The sequence below is a fragment of the Chlorocebus sabaeus genome, chromosome 14 (assembly GCF_047675955.1).
Source record: "Chlorocebus sabaeus isolate Y175 chromosome 14, mChlSab1.0.hap1, whole genome shotgun sequence".
NCBI classification, from domain to species: Eukaryota; Metazoa; Chordata; class Mammalia; order Primates; family Cercopithecidae; genus Chlorocebus; species Chlorocebus sabaeus.
The window spans coordinates 47,606,609-47,622,819 of record NC_132917.1 but is presented as its reverse complement, the minus strand read 5'-3'; the positions used below and the strand labels follow the sequence as shown (position 1 = coordinate 47,622,819).

At 38.5% G+C, this 16,211-nt stretch overlaps 1 protein-coding gene across 2 annotated transcripts in view; it reads left to right on the top strand.

Moving 5' to 3' along the window:
- The window catches only part of FBXO11 (F-box protein 11), a 99,406-nt gene that overhangs the window by 81,832 nt on the left and 1,363 nt on the right, over positions 1-16,211 (top strand). For both annotated transcript variants that reach the window (XM_007970708.3, XM_073022955.1), the window contains exons 12-22: positions 1,242-1,459; positions 2,302-2,387; positions 3,847-3,941; positions 5,214-5,336; positions 5,424-5,509; positions 10,646-10,722; positions 11,141-11,284; positions 14,093-14,203; positions 14,798-14,905; positions 15,231-15,339; positions 16,074-16,172. In XM_007970708.3, the coding sequence (XP_007968899.1) occupies positions 1,242-1,459; positions 2,302-2,387; positions 3,847-3,941; positions 5,214-5,336; positions 5,424-5,509; positions 10,646-10,722; positions 11,141-11,284; positions 14,093-14,203; positions 14,798-14,905; positions 15,231-15,339; positions 16,074-16,172 (1,256 nt within the window). The remainder of the gene's footprint in view (positions 1-1,241; positions 1,460-2,301; positions 2,388-3,846; positions 3,942-5,213; positions 5,337-5,423; positions 5,510-10,645; positions 10,723-11,140; positions 11,285-14,092; positions 14,204-14,797; positions 14,906-15,230; positions 15,340-16,073; positions 16,173-16,211) is intronic.

Here is a 16,211-nt window from a genome sequence, read left to right as displayed (position 1 = left end):
AGTCTTCAAAAACATTGTATTTAGCCAGTTCTCTATTATTGGGCTAAGGTGAAATTTTTTAAAAAATTGCTCTTATTGTAGGACTCTGTTCTTTGGTCAACCTTTATTTATTTTTGAGACTCTCGCCCAGGCGGGAGTGCGATGGTGTGATTACAGCTCACTGCAGCCTCAACCTGCCAGGCTCAAACAATCCTCCCACCTCAGCCTCCCTAATAACTAGGCCTATAGGCACATGCCACCACACCTGTATTTTGTTTTTAATTTTTTCTGTAGACACGACATCTCACTATGTTACCCAGGCTGGTCTTGAGCTTCTAGGCTCAAGCAGTCCTCCCTGATCGACCTTCCAAAGTGCTGGGAGGCCCAGCCACAACTTTTAGAAGCTGACTTGTTGGGACATTTTTAAGGGAGCCAGGATTTATATTCTTAATGACTTTAACCTTTTGTTGAAGGATATATACTTACTAGTTAATAGTATTCATCTACATTTATTGAATAGATCTTTTGCTGTTTTTTCTTCATGCCTTTGAATGTACTTGGACTTATTAGTGAGGATGTATAGTTCTTTGTTTTGCTAAAATATTTAAATCATTAGCCAGGCATGGTGGTGTGTGCCTTTCTATAGTCCTAGCTACTCAGGAGGCTGAGGCGGGAGGATTGCTTGAGTCCAGGAGTTTGAGGCTGCATGAGCTATGATTGTGCTGCTGTACTCCAGCCCGGACAACAGAGTGAGACCTTGTCTGTTTAAAAAAAAAAAAAAAAAAAATTTAACTCTTTTTCTTTCCATGATTATTACTTGAAGCTTAGTATATGTACCTGTTTTTTATTCTTACTCTTAAACTTTTTTTTTTTTTGAGACGGAGTGTCGCTCTTGTCACCCAGGCTGGAGTGCGGTGGCGCAATCTCGGCTCACTGCAACCTCTGACTCCCGGGTTCAAGCAGTTCTCCTGCCTCAGCCTCCCAAGTAGCTGGGATTACAGGTGTGAGCCACCACACCCAGCTAATTTTTGTATTTTTAGTAGAGACGGGGTTTCACCATGTTGGCCAGGCTGGTCTTCTCCTGACCTCAGGTGATCCACCTTCCTCGGGCTCCCAAAGTGCTGGTTTACAGGCGTGAGTCACCATGCCGAGCCTTAAATGTTTCTAATAATTTTTAGGTATGCATTGAAATGTTTTTTAAATGGCATTTCTTTTTTTGTAAAGTAGGCTTTACCTGCAGATTTAATTTCTGTATTTTTCAGGGTTACTTTGAAAGTTGCAACATACACAGAAATAGGATAGCAGGCTTTGAAGTAAAAGCCTATGCTAACCCCACAGTGGTTCGATGTGAAATTCACCATGGGCAGACTGGAGGAATATATGTCCATGAAAAAGGAAGAGGACAATTCATAGAGAATAAAATCTATGCAAACAACTTTGCAGGTGTATGGATTACCTCAAATAGCGACCCAACAATAAGGTATTTACATATAATTATGGGTGAAAATTACTTTTTCACTTCAAGGTTTGTCTTAAAAGTCAAGATACTGAGCTTTAACTCTTGAAAGTTTTTGTTAGACATCTGACTACTATAAAATAGATTTTCCTGGTAAAAGTCTGTGCATCTGAATGAGCCATAGCTATTGCAGATTTATTTTTTGGTGTTTTTTGTTTTTGCTTTTGTTTTAGTGATATAAGCCATATGTGATATTATTTTATGAAAAATGCAAATGCTGTGATTTTTATTTTAAATTCATCAAACTGCATCATAGATGAATAAATAGGGCTATTACCTCCCCTTGGAGCTTGAAGGACTTTATCTTTTTTTCTGATAGTTAGCAAATAGAATAACTCAGGAAAAATATCTCAAAGATTCTTGGCCAAAAAGACTAAAATTATCAAAAAGTCAAAAATGCAAGCTGTCATTTTCCCTTAGTAAGCCAGAATTGTAGAACCAGAGCTATTATAATTTAATCAAACACTATGAATTATTTTTGTCAAATTTTATTTTCCACTGGCTTTATGGAAGTTAGGTTTTGGGATTTCCATCTTGTTAATATTCATCAAATGTTTCTAGATCAGCTAAAAAATTGTTTTGAATGTATTAGCTATTTTGAGGGGAATTTTTAAGAACGCTACATACGTTCTCTCAAATAGTAGTTTGACTTTTCCAAAGTCTTAGGCCTTAGAAATAACTAAGAAATTGAGGCCTTAGAAGTTGTATAATTTGTTATATGACCATGAGGGGCCTTTACAATTATATAAAACAAGTAAGTTTGGCTGAATAAATGTCTTCTTTTTTATTATTTCACATAATTATAGGGGAAATTCTATATTTAATGGAAATCAAGGAGGAGTTTACATCTTTGGTGATGGACGAGGCCTTATTGAAGGAAATGACATTTATGGTAAGCGTATGGTTTTGTTCTATAAAACTTAGATTGATATGTCTTCTTGATATTAGCAAAATGATGGAACATTTTGAAACTACCCAAGTGGCAGCACTGATCCAGCTTCTTTAATTTTTTTTTTTTTTTTTAAAGAGATGAGGTCTTACTCTCTTGTGCAGACTGGAGCACAGTAGCACAAACATGGCTCACAGCAGCCTCAGACTTCTGGGCTCAAAGCGACCTTCCTGCCTCAGCCTCCCTGGTAGCTAGGACTATAGGCATATGCTACCATGCCCCACTCATTTATTTGTGGAGGCCGGGTCTTGCCATGTTGCCTGGGCTGGTCTTGAACTCCCGGCCTCAGGTGATCTTCCCGCCTTGGTCTCCCAAAATTCTGGGATTGCAGGTGTGAGTCTCATGCACTGCCATTTATTTATTTATTTATTTATTTTTGTTGTTGTTGTTGAGACAGAATCTCACTCGGTTGCCTAGGCCGGAGTGCAGCGATGCAATCTTGGCTCACGGCAACCTCTGCCTCCCAAGTTCAAGCGATTCTCATGCCTCAGCCTCCAGAGTAGCTGGGATTACAGGTGCATGCTACCATGCCCGGCTCAATTTTGCCTTTTTAATCGAGATGGGTTTTGCCATGTTGACCAGGCTGGTCTCGAACTCCTGGCCTCAAGTGATCTGCCTGTTTCAGCCTCAGCCTCCCAGATTGCTGGGATTACAGGTATAAGCCACCACGCCCAGCCTAAATTCTTAATAAAGATTATTCTGTGATATTTATTCACAGGCACTAAGCCAGATACCAGGGATGAAAATATAAATTAGACCTTAGTCCCAAGGTGTATCTGCAGTTTCCATAGTTTCACTCTGTTGTTTAATAGTTAATAAATTATTTCTGTGGTAGTTTAATATACTTTGTACTAATTAAAGAAAGAAAATGTGTATTCCTCTTTAAAGTTTTAGGAACATTAAATCAGCAAACAATCAGTAGATATCTGTGTGTCTGACACCAGTATGTGCCTGGGCTTTTGCTTCTGGTAACACCTGGTTAATATTTACATAAAGCTTTACTAAGTGTCAGGCGCTCTGCTGAGCATCTTAAACTGAGTTAACTCATATATTCACATCAACACTGTGAGGTAGATACCATTAAATATTGATCCGGATACAGAGGCACAAAGATACTTACTGATCAGTATACAGAGGCACAAAGAGGTTAAATTACTTATTCAGGATCACACAGGAAGTAGAATTCCTGAGATTCGAAATGTGTCAGCTCGGCTCCAGAGTCTCCACTATGCTATACTGCCTGCAGCTCTCTGCATTATTTACACTACTAGTTCTCTTAATATTGTCTTCTAATGGTCACTAAAATTCTAGTGTAAGAATTTTAACCACTACCTAATGTAAAACCCTTACTGTATTCCCCAGGCTCACAAATGTTGACATTGTAACTTTTATTTTTAAATAGGCAATGCATTAGCAGGAATTCAAATTAGGACAAACAGTTGTCCAATTGTTCGGCATAACAAAATTCATGATGGCCAGCATGGTGGGATTTATGTGGTAAGTTAATGTATATGGTTCTATAAACTCATGCATCAAAACCAGGGCGATAAAGGGTTTCTCTTTAAGCTTTTAGATAGGCCATATTCAACTTTTGAAGTATGAATTCATGACTGTCATTAATGTTAAATGGTAAATAACATTCTTGTTCTCCCTGCCAGTATCTTAATGACTTCTGATTTTATAGTTCGTGTTGAATTATGTAAAATTTAATCAGCAGCTGACTAAATTTAGGCGTAAGAGATACACCTTTTTATTAAAGTCTGTATTATTGGCAATATGGGATAACCTCAGCAGCAATTCATTTGCAGTCTATTATATTTGTTACACCAGAATTTTATGAGTATGACTACTGTATGAGTCTCTGAAGTTCTGCCACTTTTTTCATTTAAATTTATGTTAAAATATAATTAACTTTCAAAATTTTGAAACCTGTGTATTAATCATCTTTGCTCATGGTATCTAAACTTTTGCAAGTGATTCAAGTAAGAAAATGTAGGAAATTTCAAAAAGGTCCTTATGTTATGCAAGGCATGACTTTTAATTTTCATTTATGGTTCTAGAGATGCACATGTCCTCAATTATTTGCAAAAAGTAAAAATTTTGTGAATATGAAGCCATATAATTTTGAATTGATTTCACCAGAAATATGTTTGAAGTAACTGTTTATTACTAAATGAGAGGTCGTTAGTTACACATCCTAGGGTGAATTTATTTTGCTAAAGAAAATTGAATGCTGCTGTTGCTCTTACTGTGATATTAAAAGTATAAAACCACTTAAAGAACAGTATAAAATTTTTGAAAGCTTGAAACTCAGGTAGAGGCTACATAAAAAGAATGTTGGCCAGGCACGGTGGTCCACACCCACCACTTTGGGAGGCTGAGGCGGGTGGATCACGAGGTCGGGAGTTCAAGACCACCCTGGCCAAGATGGTGAAACACCGGCTCTACTAAAAATACAAAAATTAGCTGGGCGTGGTGGCGGGCGCCTGTAATCCTAGCTACTCAGGAGGCTGAGGCAGAGAATTGCTTGAACCCGGGAGGCGAAGGTTGCAGTGAGCCGAGATCGCGCCACTGCACTCCAGCCTGGGCGACAGAGCGAGACTCCATCTCAAAAAAAAAAAAAAAAAAAAAAGAATGTTGCCATTACCTCCTTATTCAGATGAAAAAACAAAAATGGAAATTTTTTTAACTGTCTATAAAGGGGGTAACAGACTATAAACGCCTTGCTTATAGAAGATATGTATTATAACCAGTGTAACTTTTATTTAGCATGAAAAGGGACAAGGAGTAATAGAAGAGAATGAAGTTTATAGTAACACTCTGGCTGGAGTCTGGGTGACAACTGGCAGCACTCCAGTACTGAGAAGAAACCGGATACACAGTGGCAAGCAGGTAGGATTAGCCTGGGCTCTTGGATGGGAAATATATTGTTTTGTAAATAATTGTCCCTTGAAAAAGCTTTTTTTTTTTTAATTTTAGGTTGGTGTTTATTTTTATGACAATGGACACGGAGTGCTAGAAGACAATGATATCTATAATCACATGTATTCAGGGGTTCAGATAAGGTAAATGTTTTCACATTTGGCTTTCTTTAGGGAGGGAATTAGGAGTATGTAGGGTGCGAGAAAAAATTTGCTTATTGTTTAATGCCCAATCTTTATCCCCCTGTTTTTTTTATATATATATATTCACATTCTTAAAATAATCTTGACTTAAATTGTCAGAATGTAGCTTTCTTTGGTCTAGGTGAGGACAGAAGCCAGCGGTACATGTGCCATAAGAGCTCACTTGCACCGTTCCGCTTTCCACTGTAAGAGTCACATCAGCTGCCAATATAATCCTTCATACTTCGAGAGTGGAAGTCTGTATTAAAATACTTGTGCATTATGCCTGGCATATCATTGGCACTCAATAAACTGAAGCTTCTGATTTATGGTATTTCTTTAAAATTAATAGTTTTTGATAAGCTTCTAATATTTTAAGTTTTTGGAACTCTAGCAGTCCTAATGATCATATACTGGCATACCTCTGTTTATTACACTTTACAGTTTATTGTGCTTCACAGATACTGTGGGGTTTTTTTTGTTTTTTTTTGTTTTTTTACAAATTGAAGGTTTGTGGCAACCCTGTGTTGAGCAGATCTCTCAGTGACATTTTTTTCCAGCAGCATATCTGCTCCCTCTCTGTCTCATTTTTATAATTCTTAGAGTACTTCAGATTTTTTCATTATCATTATATCTGTATGGTGATTTCTGATCAGTGATTCAGTGATTTTTTTTTTTTTTTTTGAGATTGAGTTTCACTCTTGTTGCTCAGGCTGGAGTGCAATGGCACGATCTCAGCTTAAGCAACCTCCACCTCCTGGGTTCAAGTGATTCTCCTTCTCCTGCCTCAGCCTTCCAAGTGGCTTGGATTACAGGCATGCGCCACCATGCCCGGTTGACTTTGTATTTTTAGTAGAGACAGGGTTTCTCCACATTGGTCAGGCTGATCTCAAACTCCCGACCTCAGGTGATCCGCCCGCCTCGGCCTCCCAAAGTGCTGGGATCACAGGTGTGAGCCATCGCACCTGCCCTGATCAGTGATCTTTGATGTTACTATTGTGATAGTTTTGGGATGCCGTTAACTGAGCCCAGGACAACAAACTTAATCTGTAAATGTTGTGTGTGTTCTGACTGTTCCACCAAGCAGCCATTCCTGTCTCTATCCCTCTCCTCAGGCTTCCCTATTGCCTGAGACACAACAGTGTCGAAATTAGGCCAATTAGTAATCCTAAAATGGCCTCTATAAGTGTTGAAGTGAAAGGAAGAGTTGCATATCTCTCTCTTTAAATCAAAAGCTAGAAATGATTACGGTTAGTGAGGAAAGTATGTCAAAAGGCTGAATAGGCCAAAAGCTAGGCCTCTTGTCCAGTTAGTTAAGTTGTGAATGCAAAGGAAAAGTCCTAGAAAAAAATTAAAAATGCTATTCCAGTAAACACACGAATGATAAGAAAGCAAAGCAAAACAACTTTATTGGCTTAGTTTCTCAGGGTTCAAAGCAAAATAATAAAACAACAAAAAAATTGACTTATGCTGATATGGAGAATGTTTTAGTGATCTGGATAGAAGATCAAACCAGCCACAATATTCCCTTAAGCCAATTCCTAATACAGAGCAAGGCCCCAACTCTCTTCAGTTCTACGAAGGCTGAAAGAAGTGAAGAAGCTGCAGAAGAAAAGTTTTAAGCTAGCAGAAGTTGATTCGTGAGGTTTAAGAAAAAAAACTAAGTGCAAGGTGAAGCAGCAAATGCTGAGATAGAAGCTACAGAAAGTTATCCCAGAAGATATAGCTAAGATCATTGTTGAAGGTGGCTACACTAAACAGATTTCGGTGTAGACTCAATAGCTTTATATTGGAAGAAGATACATCCAGGACGTTCATAGCTAGAGGGGAGAAGTCAACGCCTGACTTCAAAGGGCACGCTGATCTCTTGTTAAGGGTTGGTTCAGCTGATGACTTTAAGTTGCCAGCAGTGCTCATTTACCATTCTGAAAACCCTAGGGCCCTTAAGAATGATGCTAAATTGACTCTGCCTGTGCTCTATAAAGGGAACAATAAATCATGGATGATAGCACATGAATTTACAGTACAGTTTACTGAATATGTTAAGTCCACAAAACATATCATAAAGGAAACAACAAATCATGGATGATAGCACATGAATTTACAGTAGTTTACTGAATATGTTAAGTCCACTATTGAGACCTAGTGCTCAGAAAAAAATACTTATTTCAAAATATTACTGCTCATTGACAATGCACCCAGTAACCCAAGAATTCTGATGCAGATGTACAAGGAGATTAGATTAATGTTGTTTTCATGCCTGCTAATACAGCATCCACCCCACAGTCCATGGATCAAGGAGTAATTTCAATTTTTAAGTCTTTTTATATAAGAAATTATTTTTAGAAAGCAGTAGTTGCCATAAATAGTGATTCCTCTGATGAATCTGGGCAAAGTAAATTGAAAACCTCTGGAAAGGATTCACCATTCCAGATTTCATTAAGAACATTCATGATTCCTGGGAGGAGATCTGAAAAAGTGCTGTAATCCAAGCATTTTGGGAGGCTGAGGTGGGGAAGGATCACCTGAGGCCAGGAGTTCAAGACCAGCCTGCACAACATAGTGAAACCCTATCTCTGTAAAAGATAGAAAAAATTAGCTAGGCATGATGGCATGCACCTGTGGTCCCAGCTACCCAGAAGACTGAGGTGGGAGGATCGCTTGAGGCCGGGAAGTCGAGGCTGCAGTGAGCTATGATCATACCACTGTGCTTCAGCCTGGATGACTGAGACCCTGTCTCAAAAAAAAAAAAAAAAAAATTCCAGTTATGCCCTGAGCCAAATGTTGAGCTTTTCTGCCCAGGAAGGGCTAAGTTCTAGTACTGGCAGGGGTGCAACCCAAGGGGTGGCCAGGGTTCTCACCACCCTTGGCCATGGGGCAGGCTGGTCTAGACAGCAAGGGGATGTTTTCAGGGCTGAAGTTTCCCCCCCACCTAGTCCTGAACACATCGGGTGCTGGAGCACCTGTGTTCCCATGAGGCCAGCATGGGCCACGCATGACTTCAGAAAGTCCTCGAGGCTTGACTAAGTGCACCAGTTTCATTCTGAACATGCTGCTCTAAAACACATCCCTGCTGAGCCACAGGAGGATCAGATATTGTGAGCTTCTGGCCTGTTGATGCTCAAGAGCTGGAGCGTGCGGGGAAAACTCCAGAACTTCTAACTCTTGCTAACCTTACATCTGGGATTCTTAACGCCCTCAGCTGAAGAACTCGATGAATTTCAGCTTTGAAGAGGTTCTTCTAACACTTGGCCAATTTCAGCCAGGCTTTGCTAAAGTTCTCTGAAATTGGGGGACTGAAAGCCGGTTACTTGGATCACAAGTTACCTGTGAAATCTGCAAGGACCTGCTGTCAGGGCTCATTAAACCCCGAAGTATGGCACCTTGGCATACAGACTACTCTGACCCAGAGGAGACTGGAAGGCCTCAGAAGCCAGGTCTTTGTCCTTCCCTCCTGGTTCCTGCCCCCTTTTCTCCCCCAAATTGAGTCCCAGAAGCCAGAATTATTTTTCCCCAAAGCAGGTCTTAGAAACTAGAATTCTTTTCTCTCAAAGCCAGCCATAAAACCTAGCAAAGTCACTCCTTCCTTTCTCCCTGGAAGATCCTCATTCCTGAGGGGGTCCTGCCCCATACCCAGGGGAAGGGGAATTGTACAGAGTGACTTTGCTGGGTTTCCCCACTCCATCCATCACCGTTAGGCCAGATCCTTTGTGTCCAGTCACATTTCTGCATGGCTGTTCATTCATCAAACCTAAATATAAAAATAAAGGTTTTCATGGCCAGGACAAAAAAAATAATAACAACATTAACAGGAGTTTGGAAGAAGTTGATTCCAACCCTCATGGGTGACTAGGGGTAAAAGACTTTGGTGGAGGAACTAATTCCAGGCGTGGTAGAAATTGCAAGAGAAGTAGAATTAGAAAATGGAACTTGAAGATGTGACTGAATTGCTGCAACCTCATGATAAAACTTGGACAGATGAGGAGTTGCTTCTTACGGATGAGCAAAGAGTAGTTTTTCTTGAGGTGGAGTCTGTTCCTGTTGAAGATGCTGTGAACATGGTTGAAATGACAACAAAGGATTTAGAATATTGCATAAGCCTGTAAAGTAGTAGCAGGGTTGGCAAGGATTGACAATTTTGAAATAAATTCTACTGTGAGCAAAATGCTATAACAACATTGCATGTAGGAATGCTACAGAGAAATCTTCCATGAAAGGAAGTCAGTCTGTGTGGCAAATTTGTCTTATTTTAAGAGACTGCCAATTGGTCAGGTGCAGTAGATCATGCCTGTAGTCCCAACACTTTGGGAGACTGAGGCAGGTGGATCACTTGAACCCAGGAGTTTGAGAACAGCCTGAGCAACATGGCAAAACCCATCTCTACAAAAAATACAAAAATTAACTGGGCATGGTGCCATGCATCTGTAGTCCCAGCTACTCGGGAGGCTTAGGCAGGAGGATTGCTTGAGCCCAAGAGTTCGAGGCTGCAGTGAGCTATGATCATGCCACTGCAACTCCCGCCTGGGTGACAGAGCAAGACCCCATCTCTTTTTTTTTTTTTTTTTTTTTTTTTGTTAAACTCTCTGAAGACTCAGATTATTATTAGCATTTTTAGGAATAAAGTATTTTTAAGTTAGGGTATGTGCTTTTTTTTAATGAAATGCTATTGCATACTTAATAGACTACAATATAATGTAAACACACTAGGAAACCAAAAAATTCATGCAACTCTCTTTATTGCAATACTCGCTTTATTATGGTGGTCTGGAACAGAACCTGCAATTATCTCCAAGGTATGCCTGTAATTCATTCCTTCATTTTACATATGAGGGGAATATATAAGTCACTTAATAAAACCCCATTTAGTTTACGTTAGGAAACTCTACAATAATAATCTGTAGTAAAGTATGTTCTGTGGGAAATACAGGATTAAGCAAAATTAAACCACTTTCTTCTTAGGGCATCTTGAAGGACTCTATTGCATAGTTAATTCTTACTATATGACTTACGTGGATTTCTCCACTGTTTACCTCACGTAACATGAGGATATGGGAGTAGAAGCTATTGAAATGATACTATTTTCTATTCTATTCACAGGACTGGAAGCAACCCCAAAATTAGACGCAACAAAATCTGGGGAGGACAGAATGGTGGAATTCTAGTTTATAATTCTGGTATGTTTTATCTGTCATCTTTTTCTCTGTGTTAATAGACTTTAGAAATACACTTTCTAGGCCGGGCACGGTGGCTCACGCCTGTAATCCCAGCACTTTGGGAGGCCGAGACGGTTGGATCACCTGAGGTCAGGAGTTTAAGATCAGCTTGGCCAACATGGTGAAACCCTATCTCTACTAAATATTACAAAAATTAGCTGGGCATGGTGGCACATGCCTGTATTCCCAGCTACTCGGGAGGCTGAGGCAGGAGAATCGCTTGAACCCCGGAAGGCGGAAGTTGCAGTGAGCCAAAATCGCGCCACTGCACTCAGCCTGGCAACAGAGTGAGACTCCCTCTCAAAAAAAAAAAAAAACAAAACAAAAAAAAAACAAAAAAAAAAAACCTTCTAGATAACCTACATTTTTGCATTTATAGGTCTAGGCTGTATAGAAGACAATGAAATATTTGACAATGCAATGGCTGGAGTCTGGATTAAGACAGATAGTAATCCTACACTAAGAAGAAATAAAATCCATGATGGAAGAGATGGTGGCATCTGTATATTTAATGGGGGTCGAGGTATTGTTGTTAATTTTGCATTAGTGAAAAATCCAATTTTCCATTATTCTTCCATATCTCTAATGATCAATGACATTGCTAACTAAGTTATAAATGAGTGAATCTCAAGTCTTTTTCGTTATCAAGTTGAGCTGGTTTAGGAGATTAGTGCCTAGTGTTAAGGGACAAATGTTTACAATACTTTTCCTTTTGTAGCCAGTTTGAGTCTGCAGTTGTCAGTAAGCCTTTTTAAAGATAGAATTTGTTTACATTCTCTGGACCTTTTATTCAGAATAGTAATATGATTATAATAAACTTCAAAGTCAAGTTATAGAAATAGGTGTGAGAAATTAATTGATCTGTAAATATTTGAAAATGTCTTTAGTAAACGGGTATTGCTTTTGTAACTGCTTTCACCTGTGTTTGTTGGAGAATGGAATTAATGAAGCCAAGATGTGCCTGGTTTGGTATTCATAAAGGTCAACTCACTTTGCATTAAGGCAAAAGTTCCATAGTGCCTGCCCCTTACAGAGGCATGTATACAGAGATTCACAGAGCTGCCATAATGCAAATCTGTCACTGTTCCTGAAATGTCAATAACCCAACATTTGTACCTATCTTACATAGAATAGCTAGTTATTACTCTAACATACCAAGATTTAATGAACAAAATTTAATACTACAACCAAGCAGTGATGATCCATTGACAGACTCTCCAGGAGCTTATAATCTAGTAATTCAGTGAAGTAACATATCTCAGATAGTTTTCACAAAATATAGTGAAGACACAATACAGAATGGTTTATTTGCAAGGTGTTGAGAAACGGTTCATGCAAGTCAAATCACTTTTGAGCTGTCTTGAAAAATGAGTAGATATTTACTGGTAAATGGGTTTGGGAGAGGTGAACAGGCCATTCCAGATGTTATTTCACTTTTATTCTTTAAATACTGATTTAAAACCTCTGTACCAATCACTGTCATACAGATGCTAGAGATATAATGCTATATGAAACAGCACTACATCCATAAAATGTATAGTGTGATGGAGTGGAACACATTGTAAACAAAAGTCTAGAGGAAATTGAACACAAGGGAAGAGGTACTGAAAGTTGAGGCTAGAGAAGGGGCAAGGCCCAAATCATGAGGTTTTCTATATGCAGTAAGGAGTTTGGACTCCATTTTAGCAATAGCACTTGAGGTTGTAGTGAAAATAATCAAGATTAGAGACAGGGGCTTGGAATAACTCAGACAATAAATAATGAGAGCCTAAACTAAAATGATAGCATAAGGGTATGAAAAGGTTGGGGGTGGTGGGACATGTTAATGATATTTAAAAGGACAGAACCAGCTGGGCACAGTGGCTCACACCTGTACTTCCAGCTGCTCCAGAGGCTAAGGTAGGAGTATCACTTGAGTCTGGAGTTGGAGACCAGCCTACGCAATATAGCAAGACCCTGTCTCTATAAAAAGGGTGGAACCAACAGGACTGGGTCATTGATTTAATATGGGGGTTGAAAGAAAAGTGAAATATGATGGATACTTGGGATTCTGATTTGGGTGACTACCTTTCACTGAGGTAAGTTATATAGGAGATGGTTTCTGGAAAACAGTAAGGTCAGTTTTTAAACATTGAATCCAAGGTTGTCTTCAGGAATATCCAAATTGGTTATGACCAGAATGTGATTAATTATACTAAGCTAAATGAATAGATATAAGAATTAGCAACAGTGGCTGGGTGCAGTGGCTCATGCCTGTAATCCCAGCACTTTGGGGAGGCCCAGGTGGGTGGATCACTTGAGGTCCACCCTCAAAAACAGGAGTTTGAGACCAGCCTGGCCAACATGGTGAAACCTAAAAATACAAAAAAAAAAAAAATTTTTTTTTTAAAAAATCGCCAGGTGTGGTGGCAGGTGCTTGTAATCCCAGCTACTTGGGAAGCTGAATCAGAATTACTTGAACCCGGAGGCGGCGGTTGCAGTGAGCCAAGATCGCACCATGGCACTCCAGCCTGGGTGGCAGAGTGAGACTGTCTCAAAAATAAAAAAGCAACAGTGTGTATGTAATAGTTGCAAGATGTAAGATCACCCAAAGAGTATGCAGAGGGAAATGAGAGGGCAGAACCCAGAAATATTAATACCCAGAGAGTGAACAGAATGGACCCCAAGAAGTCCCTGAGTCAGATTTTTCCCACTCATCCGGGGGAAAGTTTAGGTCAGTAATGTGAAATACCAGAGGGGTCACATGTCTACAGAAATAAAACCATGTCTCACATTAAGACAAACAAGTAGGGATATTTTGAAAGGCAAGGTGATGTTAAACTTTATTCTGAAAGTAGTTTGTTAGAGAGAAAGGCAAGATAGGAGTTGTAGTTAACTGACTGGAAACTGCAGCAGATGAAACTGGAATAAAGGAAACTCATCAGGAAATTATAGTAATAAAGGCCAGAAATAAGGGCTTGCTTGCCTGAGCTAAAAACAGAGGATACAGAGGTTCTAGAAATATTTCAAAGGAATTAACTTTAATTCAGCAATACTCATTGAGAATCAACTGTGTACCTGGCACTGAAGATGAAGTGGTGAGTAAACTTAGACATGGTCCCTGCTATCATGGAGATGGCAGATTGGTCACAATGCTCTTACCTGTCATTTTAGCAATTTTGTTAGATCCTTAATACCTCTGATAATAAACTGTTTTTGGCTGAAAAAATAGCCCTGTGAATTTTACAATGCAGTTAAATAAGAAACTAAAAGCAAACCTAAATACCCCCAAAAACACTAGTAGAATCTGTTATATGCATTAGCCTTAATCTAAGGAAATATTTTATTATAGGTCTCCTTGAAGAAAATGATATTTTCAGGAATGCTCAAGCAGGTGTTCTCATCAGCACTAATAGTCATCCAATCTTAAGGAAAAACAGAATATTTGATGGATTTGCTGCAGGTTTGTATTTTCTTTTCTTACCTGTGGCTTATATATAGTTCTGCAAAGTGTTTGATGTGGAGTATATTCATTGTTTTGCTTATTAACTAAAATGTGTAAAGTGTGCTGCTGAAGTGGCTGAACGCCTATTTATTCATTCACTTACGAGAGCTAATCAGGTTCTGGATTCTTCTACTATAAGCCAGACTCCTAAGAAATATTGATGTTATTGCTTTGTCATGATTATGAAACATTTATTGGGATAGAATAAATGCAGGCTTGTATTACCACTAGGAATACAGATAAATTCAATTCTTCAGATGAATTTACCAATTTAAGTCTGCAACAGAAACACAGATGTTAAAATGGATGCAAATGAAATCCAAATATCATGTATTTAAACTTTGACAGGCTAGTGCGAAATTGCGGTTTTGACCATAATCGATAAGTGAATGTTACTGTTGGTGGTTGAAATAAATATCTACATTTTATTCAGTAGACATTGAGGGTTAATGTACTTTTATAAAAGAACCAGTTTACATTTGCATGCTAATTTCAGGTTTTTAAGAAGCAGTATAAAGTGATGTATCTACTTGTTTGTAAATTTTGCTTCAGGTATTGAAATTACAAATCACGCAACTGCAACACTAGAAGGCAATCAGATTTTTAACAACCGGTTTGGAGGCTTATTTTTAGCATCTGGTGTTAATGTGACAATGAAAGGTATGTTGGAGCCTGTTATATCTATAAATATATGCAGTACGCCATGAAAGATAATCAGAGGCCGTTTTATAACTTGATTCCTTATGTCACTCCCCAAGTTAGCAACAATTTAAGAGATTTTGAAAGAAACAGAGCTTTGGTTCTAAATGGTTGAAGTATCTTATACAAGGAAAATTCTATTCTTAGCTGATTTCTTACAATTCATTGGTTAGCTTCATTTAAAGCTCTTAAAAATAGTGGCTCTTCTGTTAGAATAATCCTGTAATCTTTATTTTTTAAAATATTAACAGTCCTCTGGATTTTTACTTATTCTTTTTTATTACAGATAACAAAATAATGAACAATCAAGATGCCATAGAAAAGGCTGTTAGTAGAGGCCAATGTTTATATAAAATATCAAGTTATACCAGCTATCCCATGCATGATTTCTACAGGTAACTTAGAAATATATTGTGAGTCCTGAAAAGAGGAAGACTGATTTCCTTTTTAAATTAGCAGTGCCTAGCATTTTTGGCTATTTGCCAGTGTTGAGACTATAACTGAAAATTTTATAATCAATCTACTTAAATATCGTGTGTTTAAGACTGTAACTATGGTTAGGCGTGGTGGCTTATGCCCGTAATCCTAGCACTAAACCAGCCTGGGCAACATAGGGAGACCCTGTCTCTACAAAACAAAACAAAGACCATAACTGGAAAAATCTAATACTACAGTAACTGATGTCATGTAACTTATGTTGTGTAACGTATTGTTTTCCTAGAAATTTCAGGGTAGTCATGTAACTTATGTTGTGTAACGTATTGTTTTCCTAGAAATTTCAGGGTAGAGATGTCAAGTGTTTGATATATCCCAATCACCATGACAGTTTTGACTCTTCACTCCTCCAAATTGATTCAGCCCAGAAAGATTTGAGGGGCTTTTAAAGTGGAAAGAACTGCCTTTTATACAACTTACAAATCATCCCTCTTCCCTCAGAAGACAAGGATGACAGGAAAATCACTTATTCCATTAAAGTTCCTTTTCAGAATTAATCTGGGCTGGAGCCACAAAGAATTTTGTTTTGGTCCTCTTAAAGTCAAAGGTCATAGGGTAATATATAAACAGAATGGAATGTTGTTTTGCATTAATGACATGTTTGAGAAAAGTAATTTAAGCTTTTGCTTTTTAGATGTCATACTTGTAACACCACAGATCGAAATGCCATATGTGTGAACTGCATTAAGAAGTGCCATCAGGGACATGATGTAGAGTTTATTAGACATGATAGGTATGTAGCACACTTGCTTGCTATATTACCCAATTACTT